This window comes from Meriones unguiculatus, chromosome 14 (genome assembly GCF_030254825.1).
Source record: "Meriones unguiculatus strain TT.TT164.6M chromosome 14, Bangor_MerUng_6.1, whole genome shotgun sequence".
NCBI lineage: Eukaryota > Metazoa > Chordata > Mammalia > Rodentia > Muridae > Meriones > Meriones unguiculatus.
Genome location: NC_083361.1, coordinates 87014065 through 87038640, shown reverse-complemented (window position 1 = coordinate 87038640; position 24576 = coordinate 87014065). Strand labels below are relative to the sequence as shown.

The 24576-nt window shown below is 58.1% G+C and overlaps 2 protein-coding genes across 3 annotated transcripts; one reads left to right on the top strand and one right to left on the bottom strand.

The window, feature by feature from the left end:
* Positions 1–2235: 2235 nt before the first annotated feature.
* Positions 2236–16161, top strand: Inppl1 (inositol polyphosphate phosphatase like 1). Of its 2 annotated transcripts, none has more exons than XM_021640973.2 (29): positions 2236–2343; positions 3052–3451; positions 5971–6034; positions 6123–6273; positions 6796–6916; positions 7132–7272; positions 7439–7532; positions 7643–7732; positions 7847–7945; positions 8045–8195; positions 8281–8387; positions 8659–8761; positions 8861–9057; positions 9358–9475; positions 9726–9822; positions 10085–10223; positions 10329–10428; positions 10526–10614; positions 10877–10958; positions 11076–11165; positions 11573–11686; positions 11788–11876; positions 12297–12384; positions 12479–12634; positions 12925–13003; positions 13102–13242; positions 14242–14908; positions 15134–15267; positions 15368–16161. In XM_021640973.2, exons 2-29 carry the CDS (start codon positions 3270–3272, stop codon positions 15456–15458), a joined length of 3774 nt encoding a protein of 1257 aa, XP_021496648.1. In that variant the 5' UTR covers positions 2236–2343; positions 3052–3269; the 3' UTR covers positions 15459–16161. The 2 variants fall into 2 exon arrangements, with proteins under 2 accessions (XP_021496648.1, XP_060223677.1); XM_060367694.1 differs by lacking the exon at positions 2236–2343 and adding an exon at positions 2736–2869.
* Positions 16162–16199: 38 nt separating this feature from the next.
* On the bottom strand, positions 16200–20193 carry Phox2a (paired like homeobox 2A). Its single transcript, XM_021640974.2, has 3 exons — positions 19780–20193; positions 17644–17831; positions 16200–17083 (listed from the first exon to the last, which is right to left on the bottom strand). The coding sequence occupies exons 1-3, from the start codon at positions 19994–19996 to the stop codon at positions 16649–16651; spliced, it is 840 nt and encodes a 279-aa protein (XP_021496649.1). The 5' UTR covers positions 19997–20193; the 3' UTR covers positions 16200–16648.
* Positions 20194–24576: the final 4383 nt, after the last annotated feature.

The following is a 24576-nucleotide window of genomic DNA, read 5'->3' as shown; positions in this document are numbered from 1 at the left end:
TTCCTTCCTTCCTTCCTCTCTCTCTCTCTCTTCTCTCTCTCTCTCTCTCTCTCCCTTCCTTCCTTTCTTTCTTTCGCAAGGGGTGTTTTGCCTGCAAGTATGTTTGTGTGAGAGTGTTGGATCCTGGAGTTACTAGTTACAGCTGCCATGTGGGTGCTGGGAATTGAACCTTGGTCCTCTGGAAGAGCAGTCAGTCAGTGCTCTTAACTGCTGAGCCCCCAGGATTTCTTATTTATATCATTTCCAAACATTATCCCATCATGGGCTGAGAATGTACAAGCATGGTTGGACCAGCGCTTGTCCATCATTCAGGAAGCCCTAGATGGTGGCACAGGCCTGTGATCTCAGAACTTGGGAGGAGGAGGCAGAAGGATAGGAGTTCAGTGTCACTGCTGGCTACATGGAGAGTTTGAGGCCAACATGCGATATAAGAGACACTGTCTCCAACTAAAATACAAACACATACCCGATTCCCACCGTGTGCCCTCTTAGCCCAACGGGAAAGTCAAAACAGGAGTCCAGCAAAGGTTCTGGGGGCAGGGGAGAAAATTCACACCGCCTGACTATGATGTAGATTGGCTGTGCTTCGGCCCCCCGGAAGAGGAAGACGGTCTATTAGGAAGACAATCTGGAGGATTCAGAGGAAACCCAGGCTTGCATTTGGCCCAGTGCTGTCTCCTGCAGATGAGGCTTCCCAGAGGCAGAGGCAGCCTCTGTCCTTCGTCTGAATTGTGTGTGTGTTTATTCTGTGTTCGGCTGCATGGCTGCCTTGGCACAGGTGTGCAAGTCAGAGGACAACGGGCAAGGAGCTGTCAGCTTCTGTCCTGTGGGTGCCTGGGATTCCACCAAGTGCTCAGACTTGGGAAACGCACCTTTCCCTGCTAAGCCATCAGCCCCAAGGACCCATTCTTTGGCATCTCTGTCCTCTCGAGGAACTGTAAACATACTGATTTTGCAGGGTCACGACAACTTTCCTCCTTGCTCTCCTTTCACTCTTTGATGCTGGCTCTCTTACATAGCCTGGAACTGTAGACCAGAAAGCTGGCTTACGACCGGATAGAGATCCTCTTGATTCTGCCTCCTAAGGGCCAGGTTTACAGGCACGGGCAAGTAAAAACCTTGCTTGCTTAGTCACTGAACACCCCAGGGTCTAGGTTTTTGTTGATCTGTGGGTCTCCTGGGCCTTCCCTTCCCACCTCCAGGGCGTCTCTGTCTCCACATCCCTACCACAGTTAACCTCAGCGAGGCACAGGTCTGACAGCAGTACACCAACAGCTCAGGCTAGAGCCCAGATTGTCTCTGCCCACCACACCAGGGTGGCATGAGGCTCACCAACTCTAAGTCACTCTTGCCAAAAGGGCGGGAGAAGTTGGGTACAGACTGGAGGATGAGTTATTTAAACTCTGGAAGGACCAGGACAGGTAGGTGCACGGTGGATCTGTTACTGTGTTTATCTCGTCTGGAAGGCCCCTGTAGACCTCCTCCTCACTCCCAAGCTTTGTTCCAGCTGGGCTAAACCAAAGCCTATTCGAAACAGAGGACAACTCCGGGCTGACCCCCCCCCCCCCCCCCCCCCCCCCCCGCCGCGGCTCGGTCAACAGGTTCAATTTACCAAGCGGAAAGTTCTCTCCCAGGTTAAAGGGATGCTCTGACAATCTCCCAGGAGTTGGTGGCTGGAGGCAAGCGGCTGGAGGCCTGCGCCTTTAAGGAGCCAGGGGGCAGAGGGGCGGGGCAGGAAGAGAAATCCCTGGAGACGCCGCCACCATCCAGGTCTTTTTTTAGGGGGGAATGGGGCGGGCCAGAGCCCCGATGGGGTGCCGCCCCATCTTCTCCCGCCGCGTCCCCCGTTCCGCCCCAGGGGTACGTGGATGGGCCCGCGGGGCTCCCTGCTCGCACCTCACCCACCGGGGCGCAAGTTTGCTGATCCGGAGGGAGTAGCCGGGGCGGGGGCGGCGCGCACAACAGCCGCTCGGTCCGCAGCCGCGCTTTACAGTTTACACAGCTGTCACCGTCGTTACTCCTTAATTAATAACAAAAATAGCCGCCGTCCCGGGGCGCACGCCGCCTGCCTGGCCCCGCGCTCCCCAGGCGGCGCCCCGGGAGCCCGCTCCGGTAACGTTACCCCAGCGGAGCGGGAAGCCCGGGCGCAGGAGGCGCCGGGAGCGGCCCGAGGCCACCGTGCGGGCGGGCGGGCGGCGGGCAGCGGCGCGGGCGGACGAGGCGGGGCGCGGGGCAGCCCCGGCCCGGGGGCGGGGCGCGGGCGGGGCGGAAGGCGCGGGGTGCGCGGTGGCGGCGGAGGGCCATCTTAAGTGGCCGCGGGGAGTCATCCGAGGCGCCCCGGAGGTGGGGCTGTGCCCGGCGGCGGGGGCGCTGGGGCTCGGGGGGACTTTGGTCTAGGGGGTCCCGGGGCCCGAGGGCGCGGGGCCAGGGAACTTGGCGGAGTTGGGGGAGGGGTTCCGCCAGGCTGGAGGGCCTGCGGGGTCCGGTGCGGGAGGGACTTGGGGATCCTGGACCTGGGTCGCGCTGGTGTGTGGCGGGGGGGGGGGGGCGGCATCGGATCTCTTTGGAAGGGTTTTGTGGGACGCGTCAGGGATCGGAGTTTGGGGTTCAGGGCTGCGGGGCTCCGGTCCCACACGACCTGGGAGAACTCGTTCGCTTGGGTGATGGGGGCACTGGCTGGAGGATACCCGTTTATCGCGGAGCCTTTCTTCGCGAACCTCGGTCCCGCAAGGCCGTGGGGGCGCCGAGAGGAAGGGACGTGTGGGTACGGTCCGACCTGAGGGTCGTCTCCTTGCGAGTCGTTGGGAGGCTGAGTTCACAGGGAGATCGGGGTCGCCCAGGTCGTCCCGAGCGGGGCCGGGGGGACGAGGTAACTGGAGCTTGGGAAGTGCGGGTCCTGGAGGGCTGGGGGGGCACCGTCCTTGGCGGGAGGTTGGGGGCAGGGGCGGCCCGGGCTCCGGGCCGAGCGGAGGGGGAGGGGACCGGCCAGCTCCTAGCTCGGCTCCCGCCCCTCCCCCGCCGCCTCCGAACAAACTTTTCTTTCTCTTCAAGTTGAGGCCGGCGCTGCGGGCGGCGGCGGCGGCGGCGGCTGCGCGGAGATCGAGGCGGCCGGCGCGGCGGAGCGTGGAGCCCCGGGACCGGGCTGGCTCGGGCCGGTGGATCCTCAGGCCCAGCCAGCACCCGGGCACGGCCCCAGCCTCGACTCTGAGCTTTCCCGGGCAGATGGCGCGGGGCGGCAGGCATCGGCGGCGCTGAGCCCCGTTCGGGCCATGGCCTCGGTGTGCGGGGCACCGAGCCCCGGGGGCGCGCTGGGCAGCCCGGCCCCCGCCTGGTATCACCGCGATCTGAGCCGCGCCGCCGCGGAGGAGCTGCTGGCTCGGGCGGGCCGCGATGGCAGCTTCCTGGTGCGAGACAGCGAGAGCGTGGCGGGGGCCTTCGCGCTCTGCGTCCTGTGAGTAGGGCGGGCGCACCCGGTGTGCCTCGGTGGTGGTGGTGGTGGTGGTGGTGGTGGGGTGGCTGGAGCTGTGGGGCTGCAGCCCCGCCTTCACCTCGACTGGAGACCTTGTCTCTATCCCTGGGTGGAGGAAGGGTACAGGGGAGCACTTCTTGCTGTGTCTGAGAGCACTTTCTGAGGCCTGAGGCCAGAGTTCTGAAGCTCAGGGTGGTGTGATGGGGAGGAATGCTGGCTGGCTATGGCAGGCCCCCTCAGCCTCTCCCAGTGCCCCAGACGCACAGGGGAAAGGATGCATGTTCCACGTGTGTGCAGTTCTTTTTAAAGCACTGAGTGGTAGGCAGTAGGGGGCAGAGGGACCAGTGTTCGGATGCCCAGTAATTTTTTTTAGAAGTCTGTGGCTATATATATGGTTGTGGGGTGGGGTGGAAAAGTGTGCATTGAGAGGAAGACCTGGGAGGCAACCGGGTGAAGCTGGTGGGATAGAACCTTCTTTTCATGAATCAGTGACTGAGTCTGTCTTGGCCCTGGATTGAGCCCTGGTTATCTGGCCATGCATGAGTCCTGAGTATAAAGCTAGACTTGGCCGTCTTGAGTGGGCCTGGGCCTGTGGCTGGACCTGGCAGCTGTGTATAGTAGTGCCTTACTTTCTGTTTGCAGTCTTCTTTATGACCTGTACTCCACAGTTCAACACTGAGTGGGTCTCTGTGGGAAGCACCAGGGGCTGCTGGGTTTAGACTTAGAGAGAACACGCTTAAAGGATCCATTTCCTCTTTCCCATTGATTGTCCTCTTCTGACGTCTTTGGGAATGCACTGGCCTGGCCTACAGGGAACATTTTTTGATTGTCATTCTTGGGATAGGGCTGTGGGCATTTGGTAGATAGAATCCAGAGATGTTGCTACATCTTTGACAGTACCTAAGACAACAAAGGATTGTGGGGTTTCACAGGCTGGTAGTAGACATTGAGAACTCTGGCCCAGGCAGTTGACCGGCTGAGTGAAGGCCCTGTAAACCTCAGCAACAAGTCTGAGGCCCACTCTGTGCAGAAACTAAAGCCAGATCTTATGCCCATGAAAATCCCAAGCCTTCTGCCTCCTAGCCACCTCTAAACAGATCCCTTAATTAGGGAGGGGACAGGGGCAGGTGCTGGATCAGCTGTCAGTGGGAGGGGGACAGCTGGTGCCTTGTCTGGGTAAGGAACTATTGTCCCAGTGAGGAGAGATCCTGGTTCCATTGTCAGGGAAGGCATTTGGGGGTGTGGGGACCTGGTGTGTGTGTGTGTGTGTGTGTGTGTGTGTGTGTGTGTGTGTGAGTGTTTATGGCAGGCCCAGGTTTCAGCTTTCAGGAGCCTGGCAGAAGGAAGTGGGCAGTTTCTTAGATTTCCCGAATACATGCTTACCTGTATACACATCACATGTACACAAATAATGTTCAGGACACACGCCTGCCCTGACAGACAAACTGGCCTCTCCCCTCGTTTTGGATGCCAGCCAGCCCTACCTTTTATTTGTTCTGTGACCTTGAGCAAACCTTTTTTTTTTTTTTTTTTTTTTTTCCTTTTTGAGCCCTAGTTTCCTCATCTGGAGAACAGAAATATTGATATGTCTGCTTTACAGTGTGAATGTAAAGTAAGCTTTATGGGATGCATGACACAGTCAGGGCTTGGTTGCCGGAATGCTACTGTCATAAATACAGATCCAGACACCACAAAGTAATGTGTCCCCACTAAGGCAGGGAGAGAATGACCTTGTGGTGTTTGGTCCTCTCTGGAGCTAGTACCCGCTTCTGCCCAGCATAGACAGAGACCACAGTGCCTCTCTGAGGTGTGGAGGCCAAGGGAACCTTCCACCCCCTGCTTAGTAGGTGGCTGGCTCAGCTGTCACCTGCTCAGCTGCCACCACCATCTGTCAGCACCCCTCTTGGCTTGGGGTTCCTAGAGGCTGAGTCTCTCATAGGGATCCCCCTTGGCTAATTCTGGTGTCCTGATGCTTGAAGAGAGAAAGCCCTAGGTTGATGCCCCCACAATCCCCAGCAAAACCACCCCGACACACCCAACTCCAATGGAGCCAGACACCAACATAAACACAGACAGAGCCTCACACGTGTGCTAGCACATTGCCCATGCATGCAAATGGGATCTGCCCAGGCCTCTGAGGACTTTTACTCTGGCGGGGGGCCCAGACTGGTACCTCAGCCCAGAGGGGCTGTTTAGACAGCTGTAGAGGCCACAAAAGAGCTGCCTGTTGCTTCCCAGGCCCTGCGGTGGGTGGGTTGGAGTCTGTATGGTCTGGGAGTGGAGAGGGGGCATGGTTAGTCCTGCTCTTGTTGGCAGTACTGAGAGGGTGGAAGTTGACTGGCCCCGCCATTAACCCTGTGCAGCCTGGACAAGTGGTTTCAGAGACCCAAGATGAGGGGTCTGTGGCTGAGCCTGGGGCAGGGATAAGTAGGAAGAAGAAAGTGTTGGTCTTCAGACTCCAGCTGAGGGGTGACGGGTTCTGGTCCCTTCTTTGCCACTAGGTACCAAAAGCACGTGCACACATACCGAATTCTGCCAGATGGAGAGGACTTCCTGGCTGTGCAGGTAGGAACTTAGACCCGTGACCTCTAATTTTGGTTTAGCCTCAGGCTTAGAGAGCTGCTGGCTGACTCTCCCATCCCTGTTGGTCCAGACCTCACAGGGCGTTCCCGTGCGCCGCTTCCAGACCCTGGGTGAGCTTATAGGCCTGTATGCCCAGCCCAACCAGGGTCTCGTGTGTGCCCTGCTGCTGCCGGTAGAGGGGGAGAGAGAGCCAGACCCGCCAGATGACCGGGATGCCTCAGGTATTGCTCATCCTACTGCCGGGAGATAGCTCGGTGGGTAGAGCACCTGCCACATTAAGTGCCAGGACCAGAGTGGAGTTCAGAGCTACATAAAAGCTGGGTAGGTGTGGTGGCCTCGGGCAGCGGATCCCTCAGTGTACAAACAAAGAGGCCATTCAGCATCAGTCTTGAGCCAACACACACACGCACATGCACGCACACACAGGAATCCATGCTGACGTTTTCACATGCCTGCCTAACAGATATATACATACACGCATATATGCATGCATGCAAGCACACATACATGCATACATACATAGATACATACACAAAGGAGAAAAGAAAATCCCTTCCTTGCCAGTCCCTTGACTTTCCCTCCTTCTTCCCCTCCCCTCTTCTCAGGCCTGCCTGAAGTTCTACTCTCTCCTAGCCTTGGTGCCCCACGCTAAACCCTCTTTTTTATGGAAGTCTTTGATGGCCGTGGCATATCCCTGTCACATACTGACTCCAAACTGCTGTCTCTCTGTTCACTGTCTACAGATGTGGAGGATGAGAAGCCCCCACTACCCCCACGCTCTGGCTCTACCAGCATTTCTGCTCCCGTGGGGCCCAGCAGCCCCCTGACACCCCCTGAGACTCCCACAACGCCAGCAGCTGAGAGGTGAGACCCTCCCAAGAGGTCCCTTCTCTCTCAGATGGGGACTTTCCCAATCTGACTGACCGTCTGAGCCCCCCTCCTAGGACCCCATCCCATCACAGCCCCAGAGGCAGCTCTTCTGGCATGTTGCACTCTGCTTGCCAGTATCTGAAGAACTGGGTAGGGTAGGGTGCAGACGGCCAGCAGGGCCCCCCTTGATTCTCCGTCTCTCCCGGAAGCACTCCCAATGGGCTCAGCACTGTGTCACATGAGTATCTGAAGGGCAGCTACGGGCTGGACCTGGAGGCTGTACGAGGTGGAGCTGGCAACTTGCCCCACCTCACCCGGACTCTCGTCACCTCATGCCGGAGGCTTCACAGGTACTCGGGAGGGCTGAGCCCGGTGCCACATTCTGGTCTCAGAACAGTGAGCCGTCCACCGTGTCCTGACTTCCTCCCTTGTCCCCGGTGCTGTAGCTGAAGGTGGAAGGGCCGTGTTCTCTGACTGGAGGTCAGGTAGGGATTCTCACCCCACTGTCTTCCCTAGCGAGGTGGACAAGGTCCTGTCAGGCCTGGAGATCCTGTCAAAGGTGTTTGACCAGCAGAGCTCGCCCATGGTGACCCGGCTTTTGCAGCAGCAGGTGGGATTGTAGGGAGGCCTGTGGGAGTGGGACATATCTTAGAGCTGTGGGGGCGGGGAGGGGGCTTCTGCTTAGGAACCTTGTGTACCACCCTTATTTCTCCCCGGCAGAGCTTACCACAGACTGGAGAGCAAGAGCTGGAGAGCCTCGTGCTGAAGCTGTCTGTGCTGAAGGACTTCCTGTCAGGGATCCAGAAGAAGGTGGACTGTCCTGCCCTTACCTGCCCCTGCAGTCACTTTCCCCAGCTCAGCGGTGCCCCTCCCTCTCACATCCCTCGGCGTCTCTCTACCTCACCTTTTCCCCACTCCCTCTAGGCCCTGAAGGCACTGCAGGACATGAGCTCCACAGCACCTCCGGCCCCACTGCAGCCCTCCACTCGAAAGGCCAAGACCATCCCAGTACAGGCTTTTGAGGTACATGGCAGGTGGGGCCTCAGGCAGAGGGTGGCTGGAGGCATAGTGGGTACCCCTGTGTAAGGTCTGGGCAGCGGCCTTCCCACTCCTGTCTCACAGGTGAAGCTGGATGTGACACTGGGTGACCTGACCAAGATTGGGAAGTCCCAGAAGTTCACGCTGAGTGTGGATGTGGAAGGTGGGAGGCTGGTGCTGCTGAGGAGACAGCGGGACTCCCAGGAGGACTGGACCACCTTCACGCACGACCGAAGTAAGCCAGGGCCAGAGTGGGGAGAGGTGGGCGGAGCAAGGCCTGGTCGGTTAGCCCAGGTTGGGTGACTCCTTCACTCCCCCAGTCCGCCAGCTCATTAAATCCCAGCGTGTGCAGAACAAGCTGGGCGTCGTGTTTGAAAAGGAGAAAGATCGGACCCAGCGCAAGGACTTCATCTTTGTCAGTGCCCGGGTGAGCGGTAGCTTGTGCTGGGCACTGGGGGCTACTGGGGTCGTTACAGGATATGTCCTGTTGGGATGTGAGGTGCGGGGCTGTCCTGGGAGGAGACAGTCTGTAAGCACTTGCTAGTGCTTTCATAGCGTGTGTACAGTGGGAACCCTGCCCTTGCTTCATGATGCCCGCCACAAGGCAGGGTGTCCCTGAAGAGGGGATTGTGGGTGCCTGCTGTCCCTGACTGGCTGCCATGTGCTCTGTTTCCCCCAACCCCCCTCCCCACCGCTAGAAGCGAGAAGCCTTCTGCCAACTCCTCCAGCTCATGAAGAACAAGCACTCCAAGCAGGATGAGCCGGACATGATCTCTGTCTTCATAGGCACCTGGAACATGGGTCAGGCCCGGGCTGGAGTCACGGTGGGAGAGGAAGCTGGCCCCGGGACAGGACCGTGACCCACCCTTCTAATTCCTGCTGCCTCCCCTCTACCTTCAGGAAGTGTACCACCACCAAAAAACGTCACATCTTGGTTCACATCGAAGGGACTGGGGAAGGCCCTGGATGAGGCCACAGTGACGATACCCCACGATATCTATGTCTGCGGGACTCAGGAGAACTCAGTGGGAGACAGAGAGTGGTTGGACCTGCTGCGCGGGGGCCTCAAGGACCTGACAGACCTGGACTACCGCCCGGTGAGGGGCTGTCTCGCCTGCTTCCTTGCTCTCGTAGGCCTTGTGTTTTCTGCTTGACTTCGTGGCTGGCCCTGGGAAGTATGGCTCCCGTGGCTTTCCGTGTAAGCCCCGGTGTTTCCTTTGGAGACTGAACTTAATTTCATGAGGTATTCACGCCACGGGAGAGGACGCTCTTGCTTACTCTAGAAAGGGATAGCAAGCCTCCCTAGCCATGACTGACAAGACAGTGGATGGCAGGCATGGGGAATGCGGGCAGGGGCCTCCGCCTGGGGCAGGGATGACCCCATGCTCTCTCCACAGATTGCCATGCAGTCACTGTGGAACATCAAGGTGGCCGTGCTGGTCAAGCCGGAACACGAGAACCGCATCAGCCACGTCAGTACATCCAGTGTGAAGACTGGCATCGCCAACACCCTGGGTGAGCAGGGCAGGTGGGCTCCTCTGCTCACACCTCCTCTCCAGGGTCCCCCACTTCCATGGCTTCAGTTTTCTCGCAGATAGCCCCAAGGAAGACCGCTAGGAAAAGGTGTGGTGTGTGTGTGCTCGAGTGTGTGAGTGTGCATACGCTCTCAGGGAGGGACGGCCTCTGCGCTGCTTTGAGGGGAGGACGGTTGGGGCCATCTTTAGGTGACCACTCTTCAGGCTTCCTCTTTCTCTCGCCCTGGCAGGGAACAAGGGCGCTGTGGGCGTGTCCTTCATGTTCAATGGCACCTCCTTTGGCTTTGTGAATTGCCACCTCACCTCAGGGAATGAGAAGACCACGCGGTGAGAGGCACCTTTCTCCTGTCTCCTTACGCGTCCTCTACTCTCCCGAGATGCATTCCTTTCCCCGTAGCCCAGGCATGGACTTCCCCAGAGACCCCCATTGTCTCAGGACCCCTCTTCTCTATGCCTGACCATGGCCTGTCCCTACCTGCTTTCTCCATTTGTGGGGACCCTCATCCCTGCCCCATCCCTGCCCCCAAAGACTTCTTACCTTCATGTTGTCCCTCCTTCCTGACTCTCTGCCCTGGCCCTTCCACTGCAGGCGGAACCAGAATTACCTGGACATTCTGCGCCTGCTCTCACTGGGTGATCGGCAGCTCAGTGCCTTCGACATCTCTTTGCGGTTCACTCATCTCTTCTGGTTTGGGGACCTTAATTACCGCTTAGACATGGATATCCAGGTGCCAGTAGGGCCTGATGGGTGGCCGTGAAGGAGGGCACTGGGAGGGAGGCTCGCATGGCTCTTTTCGAGAGGCAAGCCTCTGGTGTTTGTGTCTGCCTCCCAGGAGATCCTGAACTACATTAGTAGGAGAGAGTTTGAGCCCCTGCTCAGGGTGGACCAGCTCAACCTGGAGCGGGAGAAGCATAAGGTCTTCCTTCGATTCAGTAAGCAGGGACCTGGCAGGCTTCCCTGATGGCCCTGGGCTCTGAAGCCACGTCTCCGTGTGTGTGCCGGACCTCATGTGTCCTCTGCTCTCTTTAGGTGAGGAGGAGATATCCTTCCCACCCACCTACCGATATGAGCGGGGTTCCCGGGACACATATGCTTGGCACAAGCAGAAGCCAACTGGGGTGAGTGAAAATGTAGACTGGGGAACCCTTCCTCAGCTTTCAGGAGGTTAGGAGATTGGCCGCCAAGGACCTCGGTCTCTGCAGCTACTACTCAAGCATATATGCTCCTCGAGGCTTTCAGGGGTGGGGTGGGGTATTTTGGGAATCCAAGGACAGGGAAGATGCTGGGTCCAGTGACAGAAGGAGAGTGGGGTTTTGTCAGTTCTGGGTGGGTCCTTGTCAGGATTCCCAGCTGACAGGGCTGACCACATTCCTGCCACAGGTCCGGACCAATGTGCCTTCGTGGTGTGACCGGATTCTGTGGAAATCGTATCCTGAAACCCACATCATCTGCAATTCCTATGGTCAGTGCCTGTGACAGACGGGATGATGGGAGACACTGGGTGGCCACTATTCTGCCTCAGCCCTCCTCTGGGGCGGGGACAGTCCTCTTGAGCCCCCATTCCTATACCCCTAAACAGGGTGCACTGATGACATTGTTAGCAGCGACCATTCGCCTGTGTTTGGGACATTTGAGGTTGGAGTTACTTCCCAGTTCATCTCCAAGAAAGGTGCGTGTCTTGATGCGGAGACTGTGGGAGGGATAGACCGTGTTTGGGTGTGTGTCCGTGTGAACACAGTGGTGTTTCGGAACCTATGGTATGTGAGGCTGTCTGAACCTCAGTCATCTCTGGAGGGATGGCAGACAGTGTGTCTGAATCTGTCACACATGTGCCTGGAGCATGCCCGCAGATGTGACATGGTGTTGGCAGACAAGCCTAGAGGCACTCTGACACGGACCCTTCACGCTTGGCATGTCTTTCTGCCCTAGGTTTGGGTTTGTAGGGCTTGCTGTTGGTTTAGGATTGGGGGATTCCTTACTGCCTTATCTTCAGATCTGCTAGGACCCCTCATTTTTTCTGTCGCATGTGTTGGCCTCCTGACGCTTTTGCCTACAACTCTTCCCTTGCTCCCTCAGGGCTCTCTAAGACCTCAGACCAGGCCTACATTGAGTTTGAGAGCATCGAGGCCATTGTGAAGACAGCCAGCCGCACCAAGTTCTTCATTGAGTTCTATTCTACCTGCTTGGAAGGTCAGAGGGGGCCATTGCTGGCGTGGGCCAAGAGAGAGTGGGATGTCACAGGCTGCCCAGAGGGTCAGCGTCTCAGTTGGGTCCTCCTGTCTTCACCCCAGAGTACAAGAAGAGCTTCGAGAATGATGCTCAGAGCAGTGACAACATCAATTTCCTCAAAGTGCAGTGGTCCTCCCGTCAGCTGCCCACGGTGAGCTGGAGGATGGGCCATACTTGTAGGTGAAGGAGTACAGAAAGCGAGAGGCAAGAGCATACTGCAGGGCTCCTTGGGAGAGAGGGTGAAGCTGGAGGGGGGTTGTGAGTATGCTTTTTGCATACAAGCAAGGATAGAGACAGTTGCCCCTTTGGGAGCTGTGGAGCCAAGTTGTCTGTTTATTCGTTTGTTCAATGGGTGCTTCCTGAACCTTCGGTAAACGTCTGGTATTGCCCACCGAGGGCACGACAATTAATTAGTTATAGTGATGGCAAATGAAAGACCATGCATGGCTGTGTCTTTAAGAGGGAGCACGGACAGGCGGTAGGGCAAAGGGTGAGCGGGCCAGGATCGCTGTGGAAGGGCGTGATGGGCTGTCTAGGGCAGTGCTCCTCACTGGGCCCTTCTGTCCCTCAGCTCAAGCCAATTCTGGCTGACATCGAATACCTGCAGGATCAGCATCTCCTGCTCACAGTCAAGTCCATGGACGGCTATGAATCCTACGGTGAGCGGCAAGAGGTGCCGGGGCGGGGGGTGGGAAACCAGGTGCAGCCTAGAGAGGTCTGACAGTCTGCTTGTCTGTGGCACCCACTCCTCAGGGGAGTGCGTGGTCGCGCTCAAATCCATGATTGGCAGCACGGCCCAGCAGTTCCTGACCTTCCTGTCTCACCGTGGCGAGGAGACGGGCAACATCCGCGGCTCCATGAAGGTGCGGGTGCCCACGGAGCGCCTGGGCACCCGTGAACGGCTCTATGGTGGGGGCCCCGCTGGTGTGAGGCGTGGGGTGTGGTGGTGTGGGCGGCTCTATGGTGGGGGCCCCGCTGGTGTGAGGCGTGGGGTGTGGTGGTGTGGGCCACGTGGGGGAGGAGCAGACCCAGGGTGGCAGCCTGTTGGAACCCTGTGGTACTGGAAGATTCTGCAGCCCTGACTGGGTCAACCCTGAGGGCTCGCCGGGAGGGGACTAGCTATTCCCAGTGCTCATGAATACTCCTGGGATCTGGGGACCCCAAGTCCTCTCTAAGTCCCCTTCTCGGTGTTTACCCAGAATGGATCAGCATTGATAAAGATGAGACAGGCGCCAAGAGCAAGGCTCCGTCAGTGTCCCGAGGCAGCCAGGAACACAGGTGAGCTAGGTGTGCTGCGTTATGGTGGGAAGGGAGATTTGGGAGCCCCAGTTCTGGTCCCCATCATCTTTCCTCTGTTCTGTATGTACTCCTGGCAGATCGGGGAGCCGAAAGCCAGCTTCCACAGAGGCCCCCTGTCCACTGTCCAAGTTGTTTGAAGAGCCTGAAAAGCCACCACCGACTGGCAGGCCCCCAGCCCCGCCCCGAGCAGCCCCTAGGGAGGAGCCCGCGAACCCCAGGTGAGAGGAGAAACTTGCTATCCCCCGACTTTGTCCATGACTCTGCGTGGCTACCTGGGCTGCTTGAGTGCTCTGACACCTCAGGGTGACAGTGGCCAGCCAGGCCTCCCTTAGGCATGGCTGATTCAGAAGGAACCCAATTAATGTTTTCTCTCAATTGTGTCCTTTTGAAAGATGGATGTGGAGATTGGTTCTGGAGCTGGGGCATGGTGCCCAGGCCTGTAATGCCACTGTTTGGGAGGTGGGGCAAAAGGAGGAGGTGTTCACGGTCATCCTCAGCTACAAATGAAGGCAACAACCAAAACAAACACAAACAGACAGTTTGAGGTTTGGAGAAGGCCCAGGCTCAACCTGAGATTTCCCAGGGTCCATCCTAGGGGACTACCTAACAAAAGGCCCTGCTGGAAATGGGTTCATGACCCAAAGTTTGAGAACTGTTTCTTGCTGGATTCTTCTTTTCAGACGTCCATTGCTATGTATTATGTACATAAGTATGTGCAAAGCTTCCAAGAATATGGACCAAAAAAATTGCAAAGTTTGTCGAAATAAGTTTCTCAAACCTAATGGGCCAGGAGACTTCCTCTCACATAGCAACATCCTGGGCCTGGGGCCTTCTGACCTCCACCACTCTCCTCACACTGAGGAAGACTAAGGCTGGAGCATTGAACGTTTGAGGTTAGCCTGGGCTAAATCTCGAGGGCCTGTCTCGGGGAGCCTGAACCCGAGTGGGATCCTGGAGAAGGATCCTCTCCTACTTCTGGAGGCATTTCTGGTCTCTAGTCACCCGTAGTAGACAGACGCTGTCTCTCCATTTCACCCACCTGAGCTCAGGTTTCCGTTATAAAATCATCAAAGCTCTGCGAATGGGCAGATGAGGAAAAGAGGGTAGGGTTTACCCACAGCACTCCGCGCATGTTTAGAGAGCCCCTGCTCCCCATGCCCTCCCCTGCACCCACTGCCCTTCTCTGGGTCCCGACAGTTCTCCCGCTCCCCTCCCAGGTTGAAACCAGACGGGACAGCGGAGCAGGAGGGAGTGGCGCCCCCTCCGCCCAAGAACAGCTTCAACAACCCTGCCTACTATGTGCTTGAGGGCGTCCCGCATCAGCTGCTGCCCCTGGAGCCGCCGTCGCTTGCCAGGGCCCCTGTCCCACCTGCCACCAAGAACAAAGTGGCCATCACAGTGCCTGCCCCGCAGCTCGGGCGCCACCGGACCCCGCGAGCAGGAGAGGGAAGCTCGTCAGACGAGGACTCCGGGGGCACATTGCCCCCGCCAGACTTCCCACCTCCACCACTGCCAGACTCGGCCATCTTCCTGCCCCCTAGCCTGGATCCTTTGTCAGTGCCAGCAGTCAGGGGACGAAGCGGGGCTGAGGCCCGGGGTCCACCCCCTCCCAAGGCCCACCCGAGGCCACCACTACCCCCAGGCGCCTCACCTGCTAGTACTTTTTTGGGGGAGGTTGCAAGTGGGGATGACCGGTCTTGCTCGGTACTGCAGATGGCCAGAACACTCAGTGAGGTGGATTATGCGCCTGGGCCTGGGCGCCCAGCCCTCCTCCCCAACCCCGCGGAAATGCAGCCTCCCCGAGCGCCATCGGATTATGGCAGGCCCCTCAGCTTCCCCCCACCCCGCATCCGAGAGAGCATCCAGGAAGACTTGGCGGAGGAGGTGTGTTAGACCGTAGCTTGCTGGCTCTTTGAACCCGAAACGTGTTCCTTCTTCCTCTCAGTACTCACCGGTGTCCACGGCCCCTTTGCTTGTAGCTGGATAATGGCCCTTTCGGGGACACATGAACCAGCTCCATTCCTTGCCCCCTTTCCCTTAGGCATGGGTAGAATGTGGCTGTTTGCATGTGTTCCTGTGAGTTCCCCCTAACGCGCCCTGTTTCCTCAGGCTCCGTGCCCGCAGGGCGGGCGGGCCGGCGGGCTGGGCGAGGCGGGCATGGGCGCCTGGCTGCGGGCCATTGGCTTGGAGCGCTATGAGGAGGGCCTGCTGCACAACGGCTGGGACGACCTGGAGTTCCTCAGGTGGGGCGGGCTGGGGGTGGGCGGGGCGGGCTGCGGCCTCGAGGTGGGGTCGGGCGCCAGGGCCTCCCAGCCCGGCTCCCAGCCGCTCTTCTCTCTGCAGTGACATCACCGAGGAAGACCTGGAGGAGGCCGGGGTGCAGGATCCTGCTCACAAGCGCCTTCTTCTGGACACCCTGCAGCTCGGCAAGTGATCGGGACACGGCGGCTGAGCTGCAGAGCAGGAAGGACTCGTGCAACCAGGGGGTTCAAAGTTCGGAGGGGTGTGGCAGCGCGCCCCTGGCTATTTATTGGGGTCAGCAGTCCCTACTACCCAGTTATTTGGGACGTTCTAACTAGGACATCGCGCTCTCCCCGCCTAGCTTTTAGGCCCAGGGTAGGGAGTTGGGTAGCCTGTGGCAATCAGGCGCGGTGGTTACTGCGGAGACCTCCCAGCCGCGGGGTTGTCCGTGGGTACATAGCTGGGCACATCTGGTGCCCAGCTTCCACCGACGACGTTTCCACTTCCCTCCCTCGGGCCTGAACCACAGGGGGAGAGTTTCTCCTTGCAACTCCTACTCTGGGGACATCCGTCCGTCCGGAAATGAAGGAAGAGCCCGGGACCGGGCTGGGTTTATTTAAGTTTTCTGTGTGGGTTTTGGGGAGGGAGGGCACACTAATTTTATTGGGGTGGGGCAGGACCTCGGCCGTCAAATGCCAGTTTGCCTGGTTCCGGCTGTTCTCGGGTCCACAGCACCCTTCCCAGGGAAGGCCTGGCAGTGAGAGAGAGGGAGGTGGCCTCCGCCTCGCTGGGGGGGGGACAGGGCTTTTGAACACAGTGTATCCCATCGTGGGCGCTCGGAAAGGTTGCCGGCTTGATGTCTTCAATAAATTAAGTTTTATTTGGATTGAGCAAAATTACCTTAATAAATTACAAGTTTTTCAAAGAAAAAAAAATAAGGGAAGAGGAAAACCGCATTGTTCCGTTCTCCGACAGCCCTTCCCCTCCCGTGTCTACCCTCTGCGCCGGCTGGCTGGGGCGGGAGGTGAGTCGTTCGGGGGTGAATTGGCAGTGGGCCTCTTCAGGTTGCCGATCGGCAGTGGCCTGGCTAGCTGAAAAGTCGCAGGAGCTGTCCGGTCGGCTTCTGGGGACCCCTCTATGGTTGGTCCCCGAATTAGAGACAGGTGTAATTCGATCCCTATTCTTAAGAAAGCCCAGCCAAAAGGGCTTCCGGCGGCCCTGGAGGGGGTCCCGGGAGGGGAGGACGAGGGGACGCCGCACCTGGGGGTCAGACACTGGGCAGTGGGGTCGGCGGGGAGCTTCCGGGCAGCCGGCCGGGACGGGGAGAGCCTGCCGTCCGGTGGGGTCCTCCCGGGCAGGCTGGTCGCCTCTGGACGCCGGCGGCTAGAAGAGGTTCGTCTTCAGGGCGGGCCCGGGCTTCCGGTGGAAGGAGGACAGGACCCCCGAGAAGGGCCCGGGCCCGGGCTCCGCCGGCTGCCAGGCCTTGAGCAGCTCGGCCGCGCCCGCGCCGGGCCCGCCGCCGCCGCCGCCCGCCACCCCCGGCCACAGGGCGCCCTTGAGGGGCTGCGGCGCGGGCGCGGGGCCCAGCGCGCCGGGCAGGGGGCTGGGGCTCAGGCGCGGGCTGGCCAGGCTGGGCGCGGGCGGCGGCAGCGACGCGGTGCTGTCGGGCGTGGGGCTGCACGTGGACTCCTTGGAGTCGTCGTCCTCCGACGAGCAGCGCGCCTCGCCCTTCTTGGCGCCCGCCGCCCCCGCCGCCCCCTTGGCGCTGGCCGCGCGCTCCTGCTTGCGGAACTTGGCCCGGCGGTTCTGGAACCAGACCTGCGGGCACAGGGGCCGGTCAGCACGGAGGGCCGCGGGCGGAGCCGGCCAGCCCGGGGAGGCCGAGCCTCAGACTCCCGGGAGCCGCCGCCCGCCCCGCTCGGCGCCCCCGCTGCCCCCTGTCTCCTGGAGGGGCTCTACAGTTGGTCTCGTCACCGTCCCGCCTGGGGCGTCCCGGGACGAGGTTCCGTCCAGGGTCCCCTGCCAAAACGAGCTGGCCGGCCCCGTGCGCCCGCCCGGCCTCTGTCGCCGGCCCTGCGGCCATCCCACACCAAACCTTCCTGCTCCGGAGTGCAACGGCGCGACGCTGAAGCGCCGACGGCCCGGCCGGCCCCACCGCAGCTCGGCTGCCTTGCCTCCTAGCGTCGGCGTCTTAGCCCCCGACCCGGCCGGGCAAAGGCGGGGCTCCCGGGCTGGGGGCGAACCGACGCCACCCCGCTCGGCCCTGAGCGCCCGCCCTGGCGGCTCGGCCCTGAGCCCCCGGGTCCCCACCCCGCCTCTCGGCCCTGAGCCCCCGGCTCCGCCCCCGGCGGCGCGTGCCCAGCACGTGTACCCCGCACCTGCACGCGAGCCTCGGTGAGGTCGATCTTGAGCGCCAGCTCCTCGCGGGTGTAGATGTCGGGGTAGTGGGTCTCGGCGAAGACGCGCTCCAGCTCCTTGAGCTGCGCGCTCGTGAACGTCGTGCGGATGCGCCGCTGCTTGCGCTTCTCGTGCAGGCCGGACGGCTCCGGGAAGAACTTGTAGGGCACTGCGGGGAGGGCAGGGCCGACGGGGCGCTGAGATCGAGGGCGGGAAAGGGTCGCGGCCCCGGGCCCTGCGCCCGGCCCGGAGGGAAGCTCTCCCTCCCTCGATTTGACCCTCAGTCGCTCCCCGCCTGGCGATAAGGCTGGATCACCAGGACACGGCCTCAGGCGTCCGCAGAAACAAACCAGAAGCTCCAGCTAAGGGTCCGCTGTCCAGTTTTCCACCTTCATCCAACCCTACCGCTCCGCTGGCCTTTCCGGCCTCCACCCTCACCGCGGCGTTCTCCCCGGGGCCTCAGGCCCTGCTCTCTGATCTCACCGTGCCAGAGTCTCCCCACTACCCAGCGTCTGGGCCTCGGACGCGCCACTGAGGCTCTGGGGCCAGTCCACGTCTGTCCTGCCGCTTACTCTGCTGTGCCTCCGCGGGTCGCTTTCTCCTCACCCCCAGCCCGTCTCTCTCCTTCCCAAACTTCACTTCCTAGCCCTGCCTCTCATCCTGGTTCTTCTCCGGGTATTTACGATCCTCTTTCTCCTCTTCATCTTCCTCCATCTGAATCTCTACTCCCCCTTCCCGGCCACTGTTCTCTTTGTGCCTTTTGAGGCAGTTCTTGTTCCTTCTTACCCAAGTTTTTCTATCTTCTTTGTCCCCTTCCTCCCACTCAGTCACCTTCTCTGTGTCCCCCTCTTCCAAGTCCTCTCCCAGCCCCTCCCCTCCATCACCATCCTTCTCACCCCGTGCAGACACCATTTCTGAATCCCTGTATCTAAGTCTGGCTTCAGTCTCCTGGCCTTTCTTGGGGTCCCCATCACTTCTTTGTCCCCTCTTCCCAAATCCTTGTCTACAGCACTCCATTTTTATCATCCTCTCACTTATCTGTTTTCAGTCTCTCTTGGTTCCCATCTCCCATAATTTGTGTCCCCACCATCTGGCTCTTATTTCCGTCTTCCAACACTGAATGCCCTCTTCCCTCAGGCTCCCTATTTGTGTGTCCATCTCTCTGTACCCTTTCCCATCCACAGTCTGGCAGGCCTTTTTCTCAGGAGTCTATCTCCCCATTCCCTGTTCCCATGTTTACAATCCCCATCCTTGACTGGTCCTGGATCACTGGTCTTCCCATCCTGATTTCGGTCTCTGGCCTCATCTTAAATGGTTCTTATTTCCCTAAATTCAAGTACTTATCTCCCCACCAAACCCCAGTCCTCTCTCCAGGAGGGCAGGAGCTAAGAGAGAAGGACGCCGGGTGGGGCAGGCTGGGACTCTCCCGAAGGCTTTAGGGGTGTCTGAAAGGCTAAGGGATGCTGAGGGTTTGAATCAGAGGACCTGAAGGTGGAAGATCTGCTTCCTTGGTTTTGCAGGGCTCTAGCTAGATTCCAGGATGGGAGGGGTGTGGAAGGAGAGTGCTCAATGATAGAGGCTCCTTTTCTGTGGCTATCGGAACCGCTTTTTGGTAATGCAGTAAGGTTTGGGCCCAGGCAGGGAAGGCCTATGACAGGGCAGGGGGAGGCTAGCATTAGGGCTCCAGAAAGGGTCCCATCTGGGCAGCTCAGCGGCAGCAGGGATCTTTACTAGGGTGGCGTCTCCCGGGACACAGGTGGTAAGGATGAGAGTTGACTGCACGGAGCTGGAAGCCCATTCCGAGGGGATAGAGAGGCTTGGTGGTCACCTTTGTAGGGAGGAAAGGGAGGGCCTAGCGAGAGGCCCAGGACTGGACCTGTTTCTTCGATACGAAACGCACAGGATAGGGACTTGGCCTTGAGAAAAAGGAACTGCAGGAGACGAGGCTCATCCCTGCCAAGAGGAAACTCCTAATTCTGGGGGTCTCAAAGTACCCTGGAGGGTCTAGCCAGGCGCATAGGCGGCTCATGGGCACAGTCACATTCATTTACAAGAGTAGAGCAGCGAGTGGGGGTCCGTGGGATTTGGAGGTAGGGGTGGGACGGGGCTACGCTCACCTGCCGAGTAGGGCGCGGGCTGGTGGTCGCGTAGAGCGCCGAGCGCACAGTTGGAGGAGCCGAGCGCCGGGCAAGGTGGCCCCGCGGCGGGGAAGGCCGGCCGCAGAGGACTGTATTGGAAGCCCCCAGGCTGGCTGCAGGCGCCGAAGTCGCCGTAGGCGGACGCCTCCATGGCCGCCACGCACGAATCGTAGGAATTGAGGTAGGAGTAGTCCATCGGCCCGAGGGGGCGGGGGCGGGGGCCGGGCCGGGCCGGGTCGGGTCGGGCCGGGTCGGGTCGGGTCGGGGTCCGGGCCGGGTGGAGTTCGGGATGGAGAGTCGAGCTCCAGGCGCAAGGACCTGCGACCCGCTCTGAGCGCCCGAGAGTCCGCCCGCCCCGTCGCGGCCCGCACTCTGCCCCGGTGCAACGCGAGTGCAGTGCCGCCAGCCCGCGCGCCTTTTAACGCGCAGGACCCCGCGGAGGGGGCGAGGCGGGGCGAGCTCCGAGGGGCGGGGCTGAGCGGCCCAGACCCCGCCCCCAGCCGCCCCGGGGGCTCCCACCTCCAAGGGCCTCCCTCTTAGGGCTCCCGAGGTGCAGGCGGGGCTGCGTGGGACCCCATCTCCAGAGTCCCTTATCCCGTCCCAATCTGGCCTAGACCTTCGATCCCTTCACATCATGCCCAGCAGGAGGGTCCCGACCTCATTCCTGGGCCTCCCACCTGCGGCCCCCTGGAAGCTAGGGAGGCAGGCCCCGCGGTGCTGGTGTGAAGAAGTTAATTCAATTCTCTCAGATAACCGAATTATTCCGATCTGGCCCTTCAGCCCCGCCCCCAGCTAGGTCCTATCCCTGCGAGGGCTGCGTAGGCTGCCCTGGAGGGGGGGGGCGATGGAGACAAGGACGAGAGAGAGACAGAGCCCGGGACGGGGACAGGGAGGGGACCTGGGTATGGAGAGAAGACCGAGAGGAAAGGGGGCAGACCCAGTGACAGAGACAGGGGAAAGAGGGATATAGATGGAGATGAGGATGAAAACCGTAAGAGGAGAAAGGCAGGGGTGGAGATGGAGGTACGCGGAGAGGCCAGCGGGATGGAGAAAGACAGGCGTGGAGGCAGAGGGACACGGATGGACATGGACGTGAACTGCAAGCAGGACCGTGATGGAGCTCCGGAGAAGGCTGAGACAAAACAGACTAATCATAGTGAGGCCACACACAGGATGGTCCTAGAGTGGCAAGGCCAGAAACAGACCGGCGGAGCAGAGGCTGATGAGTGGAGAGAAAGGACCTGCCGAGAGCTGGGATCTGCGAGCCAGAGGGCAGAAGGCGGCCGAGACCTTGTGGTGGGGAGGCTGTTGAGGCGGAGGCTAAGGGGAGGAAGTTGCAGGGTGGAAGTCTGTCCCGGAGACTCTGTTGTCCTGAGGGCCACAGGAGCCTGCAGCTGCTGGGTCCGGCCCACTCCCTCCCTTCCCTGTTTCCTCAGCTCTGTTGTCCTTCCCCATAGCTTGTGACTTCTGGACGTGTGTGTGTGTGTGTGTGTGTGTGTGTGTGTGTGTGTGTGTGTGTGATGCTAAGCCTTAGGTATTTCTCTTCTACCTTTCAGAGGCCCTTTTCTTCTTCTGGAAAACCAGGTAGATTGACCCTCCACCGGTCTTTACCAGCTCTCCAGGCGGTGGGTTAATGGAACACGTTCAGCATCTTTACCTGGAGGGGGAGCAGAAACTCCCTTCTGCCTCTTTGGCACTCCTGAAGAATAAATAAGCTTCTCTCCTCTTTACTCCCCAGCCCCAAGTCTCCAGGTCTCGCTGGATCCGGCTGATGGGAAGCCCGAGACAGACCCAAGGAGAAAGCCATGTCCTTGTCGCCAGAGTCCCCTGGGATCAGAGGAACACTGCTGGAATTGCCTCCCTGTGCTTACCAGCGCGTGGGAACTGCAACCCTCAGGCCACCCCTCTCTCAGGCTACTCTTTCTTTCTTTGCTTTGCCTCCATTCTGTAAGTAGTCTAGGTCAGGAGTTTTGGGGGTGTTCGTTTTTATTTCAAACCATTTCCCCCCAGTTTTTGGTTGGCTGTATTAAAATATGCATAAATACAAATTTTTACCATCGTAACTCTTTTTACTTGTACAGTTCAGCGTTATTAATTCATTCGTCATGTTGAACAATACAGTCATTGTCATGTTTATTTTGATAACTCTCTATCTTGTACAATCCATACTCCATATATGAAACAATAACTCTCTAACCATCTTTCCTATCTTCTGGTAACTACCTTTCTAATATCTATCTATCTATCTATCTATCTATCTATCTATCTATCTATCTATCTTTCTACTTTTTTTGAGATGGGGTCAAATATATCCCAGTGGCCTTGAACTTCCTGTGAGGCTAAGGGTGACCTTGAATGTCTGATTCTCCTCACCCATACTCTGTACCATTATTTCATGCATGCACCGATGCATACGAGATGCTCTGGGGATCGAATCCAGGGCCTTATGTACCCTGGGCAAGCACTTTAGCGCTGAGCTCTTCCCCAGCATCAGCTCTGTAACTGTGAACACTCCAAACAGCTTACAAAGGGGAACCATGCGCTATCGTGATTGGCTTATTTCACTGAGCATAATGTTCTCAAGGTTGTCTGTGTGTAGCATGTGTCAGATTGGTTTTCTTTAATCTGAATAGCTAGTTGTTTTTTGTTTGTTTGTTTGTTTTTTCAGGGTTTCTCTGTGTGGCCCTGGATGTCCTAAAACTCCCTCTGTAAACCAGACTGGCCTTGAACTCAACCTGCTTCTGTCTCCTGAGTGCTAAAGGCATGAGTCACCACACCAGCTACTGACTAGTATTCTGTAGTACGTATTTTCCCTCTTCTTTTCACTTATCCCTTCATGGATACATAGATTCGTGTTTTAGATGCTGTGAATAATGACAATATGAATGTGGGAGCAGATACGTAACTCTTGGGGTACTGTAATTTCATTTTAAAATATGTATTAATTTTATTTTATGTGTGCTTTGCCTACATGTATTTATGTGTATCGCATCTGTGCCTGGTGCCCACAGAGCTCAGAAGAGGGCGTGAGAGTCTCTGGAGTTATAGATGGTTGTGAACTACCAAGTGTGAGCTGGAAATAGACCTCCAGCTCCCCGCAAGAACGATGTGTTCCCTTAACCACGAGCCTCCTCTCCAGCACACTTTTTTTTTTTTTAATTTAAATCAGAGTCTCACTATGTTGTGCTGGCTGGCCTTGAACTCAGGCTGCCTGCCTCTGCCTCCCAAGGGCTGGGATTGAGGGCTCTGCTTTCAATTTTTTGGTTTATTTTATTTATAATATTTATTTTTCATGTGTATGTATGTGTGTGCCTGTGTGAGTTTATATGCACTACATGCTTGTTTGGGTGGGAATGTGCAAATGTGAGCGCCGGCGCCTGTGACGTCCAGAGAAGGGCACTGGTTCCTCCATGAGCGACCGTTTCACGCTGTGAGTCCAGACATCCGAGCTAGAACAGGCTGTCTGCAGGGGTGAGCTGCACCCTTAGCACCGAGCCGCCTCTCGAGCCCCTGGTTTTGTGTCTTTGAAATGGTGGGCTGTTTGAAGCCAGGCGTGCCTGGGACTCACAGACATCGTCCTGCCTCAGTGCTGGATTGGAGCTGTGAGCCACCATGCCCAGCTGCTCTGTGGTATGTAGCCAGAAAGAGAATTGCACTTTGTATCTCCACATGGTAGTTCCACAGTGATTTTCTTTTCTTTTCTTTTCTTTTCTTTTCTTTTCTTTTCTTTTCTTTTCTTTTCTTTTCTTTTCTTTTCTTTTCTTTTCTTTTCTTTTCTTTTCTTTTCTTTCCTTTCCTTTCCTTTCTTTCTTTCTTTTCTTTTCTTTTCTTCTTTTCTTTTCTTTCTTTTCTTTTCTTTTCTCTTTTCTCTTCTCTTCTCTTCTCTTCTCTTCTCTTCTCTTCTCTTCTCTTCTCTTCTCTTCTCTTTTCTTTTCTTTTCTTTTCTTTTCTTTCTTTTCTTTTCTTTCTTTTCTCAAAGACAAGGTTTCTCTGTGTATCCCTGGCTACTCCTGAAACGTTCTCTGCAGACCAGGCTGACCTCAAACTCACAGGGGTCCGGACTGCTGGGATCAAAGGTGTGTGCCACCACTGGCCAGCTTTACTTTTTTTTTTCTCCATATTTATTTATTGTATATTTTATGTGTTTGAGTATTTTCCCCGAATGTTTATTTGTGCAGCATGCGCAGGGTTGGTGCCCGTGGAGACCAGTAGAGGGCGTCAGATCGCCTGGACCTGGAGGCCCAGCAGGTGGTTCGCCACCGTGTGGGTTGTGGGTCTGGGAAGCACACTGGGTCATACGTGTTCAGAGATGCTCTTCCTGGATGAAAGGTCACCACCCCCCCCCCCCCCCCGTGCTTGTTCCAATACCCAGACCCTGCATTATTTGCTCATTGACACGCCTGGGCCCTTGCTGGCGCTCGCAAGCCAACTTTGACGCTGCCGCACTAGGTTGGGGGTCTGTGCCGAGCCCGGGGTGCCTCTCTTTCTTTGGGGGTCTGTGCCGAGCCCGGGGTGCCTCTCTTTCTTTGGCTGCGCAGCTCGCCTTACTGAAAAGTTTACAGCAGAGTTCCAGGTTTTAGTGCGGAACTGTGTCCACCTGTTTGCCGGTGTCTCTCCAGCGCCGTCTGTTTAGGAATGACTGGGACCCGCCCTTGTCTCCAGGGAAGAAGTTCTCATTGGAGACTCCATAATCTGAAGAGGGATCACTTCTTCTGTGTCCTCTCCCCGATACAGGAGAGCGCCTTCCTTCCGGTTTCCTCTGTGCCTGAGGAAAGC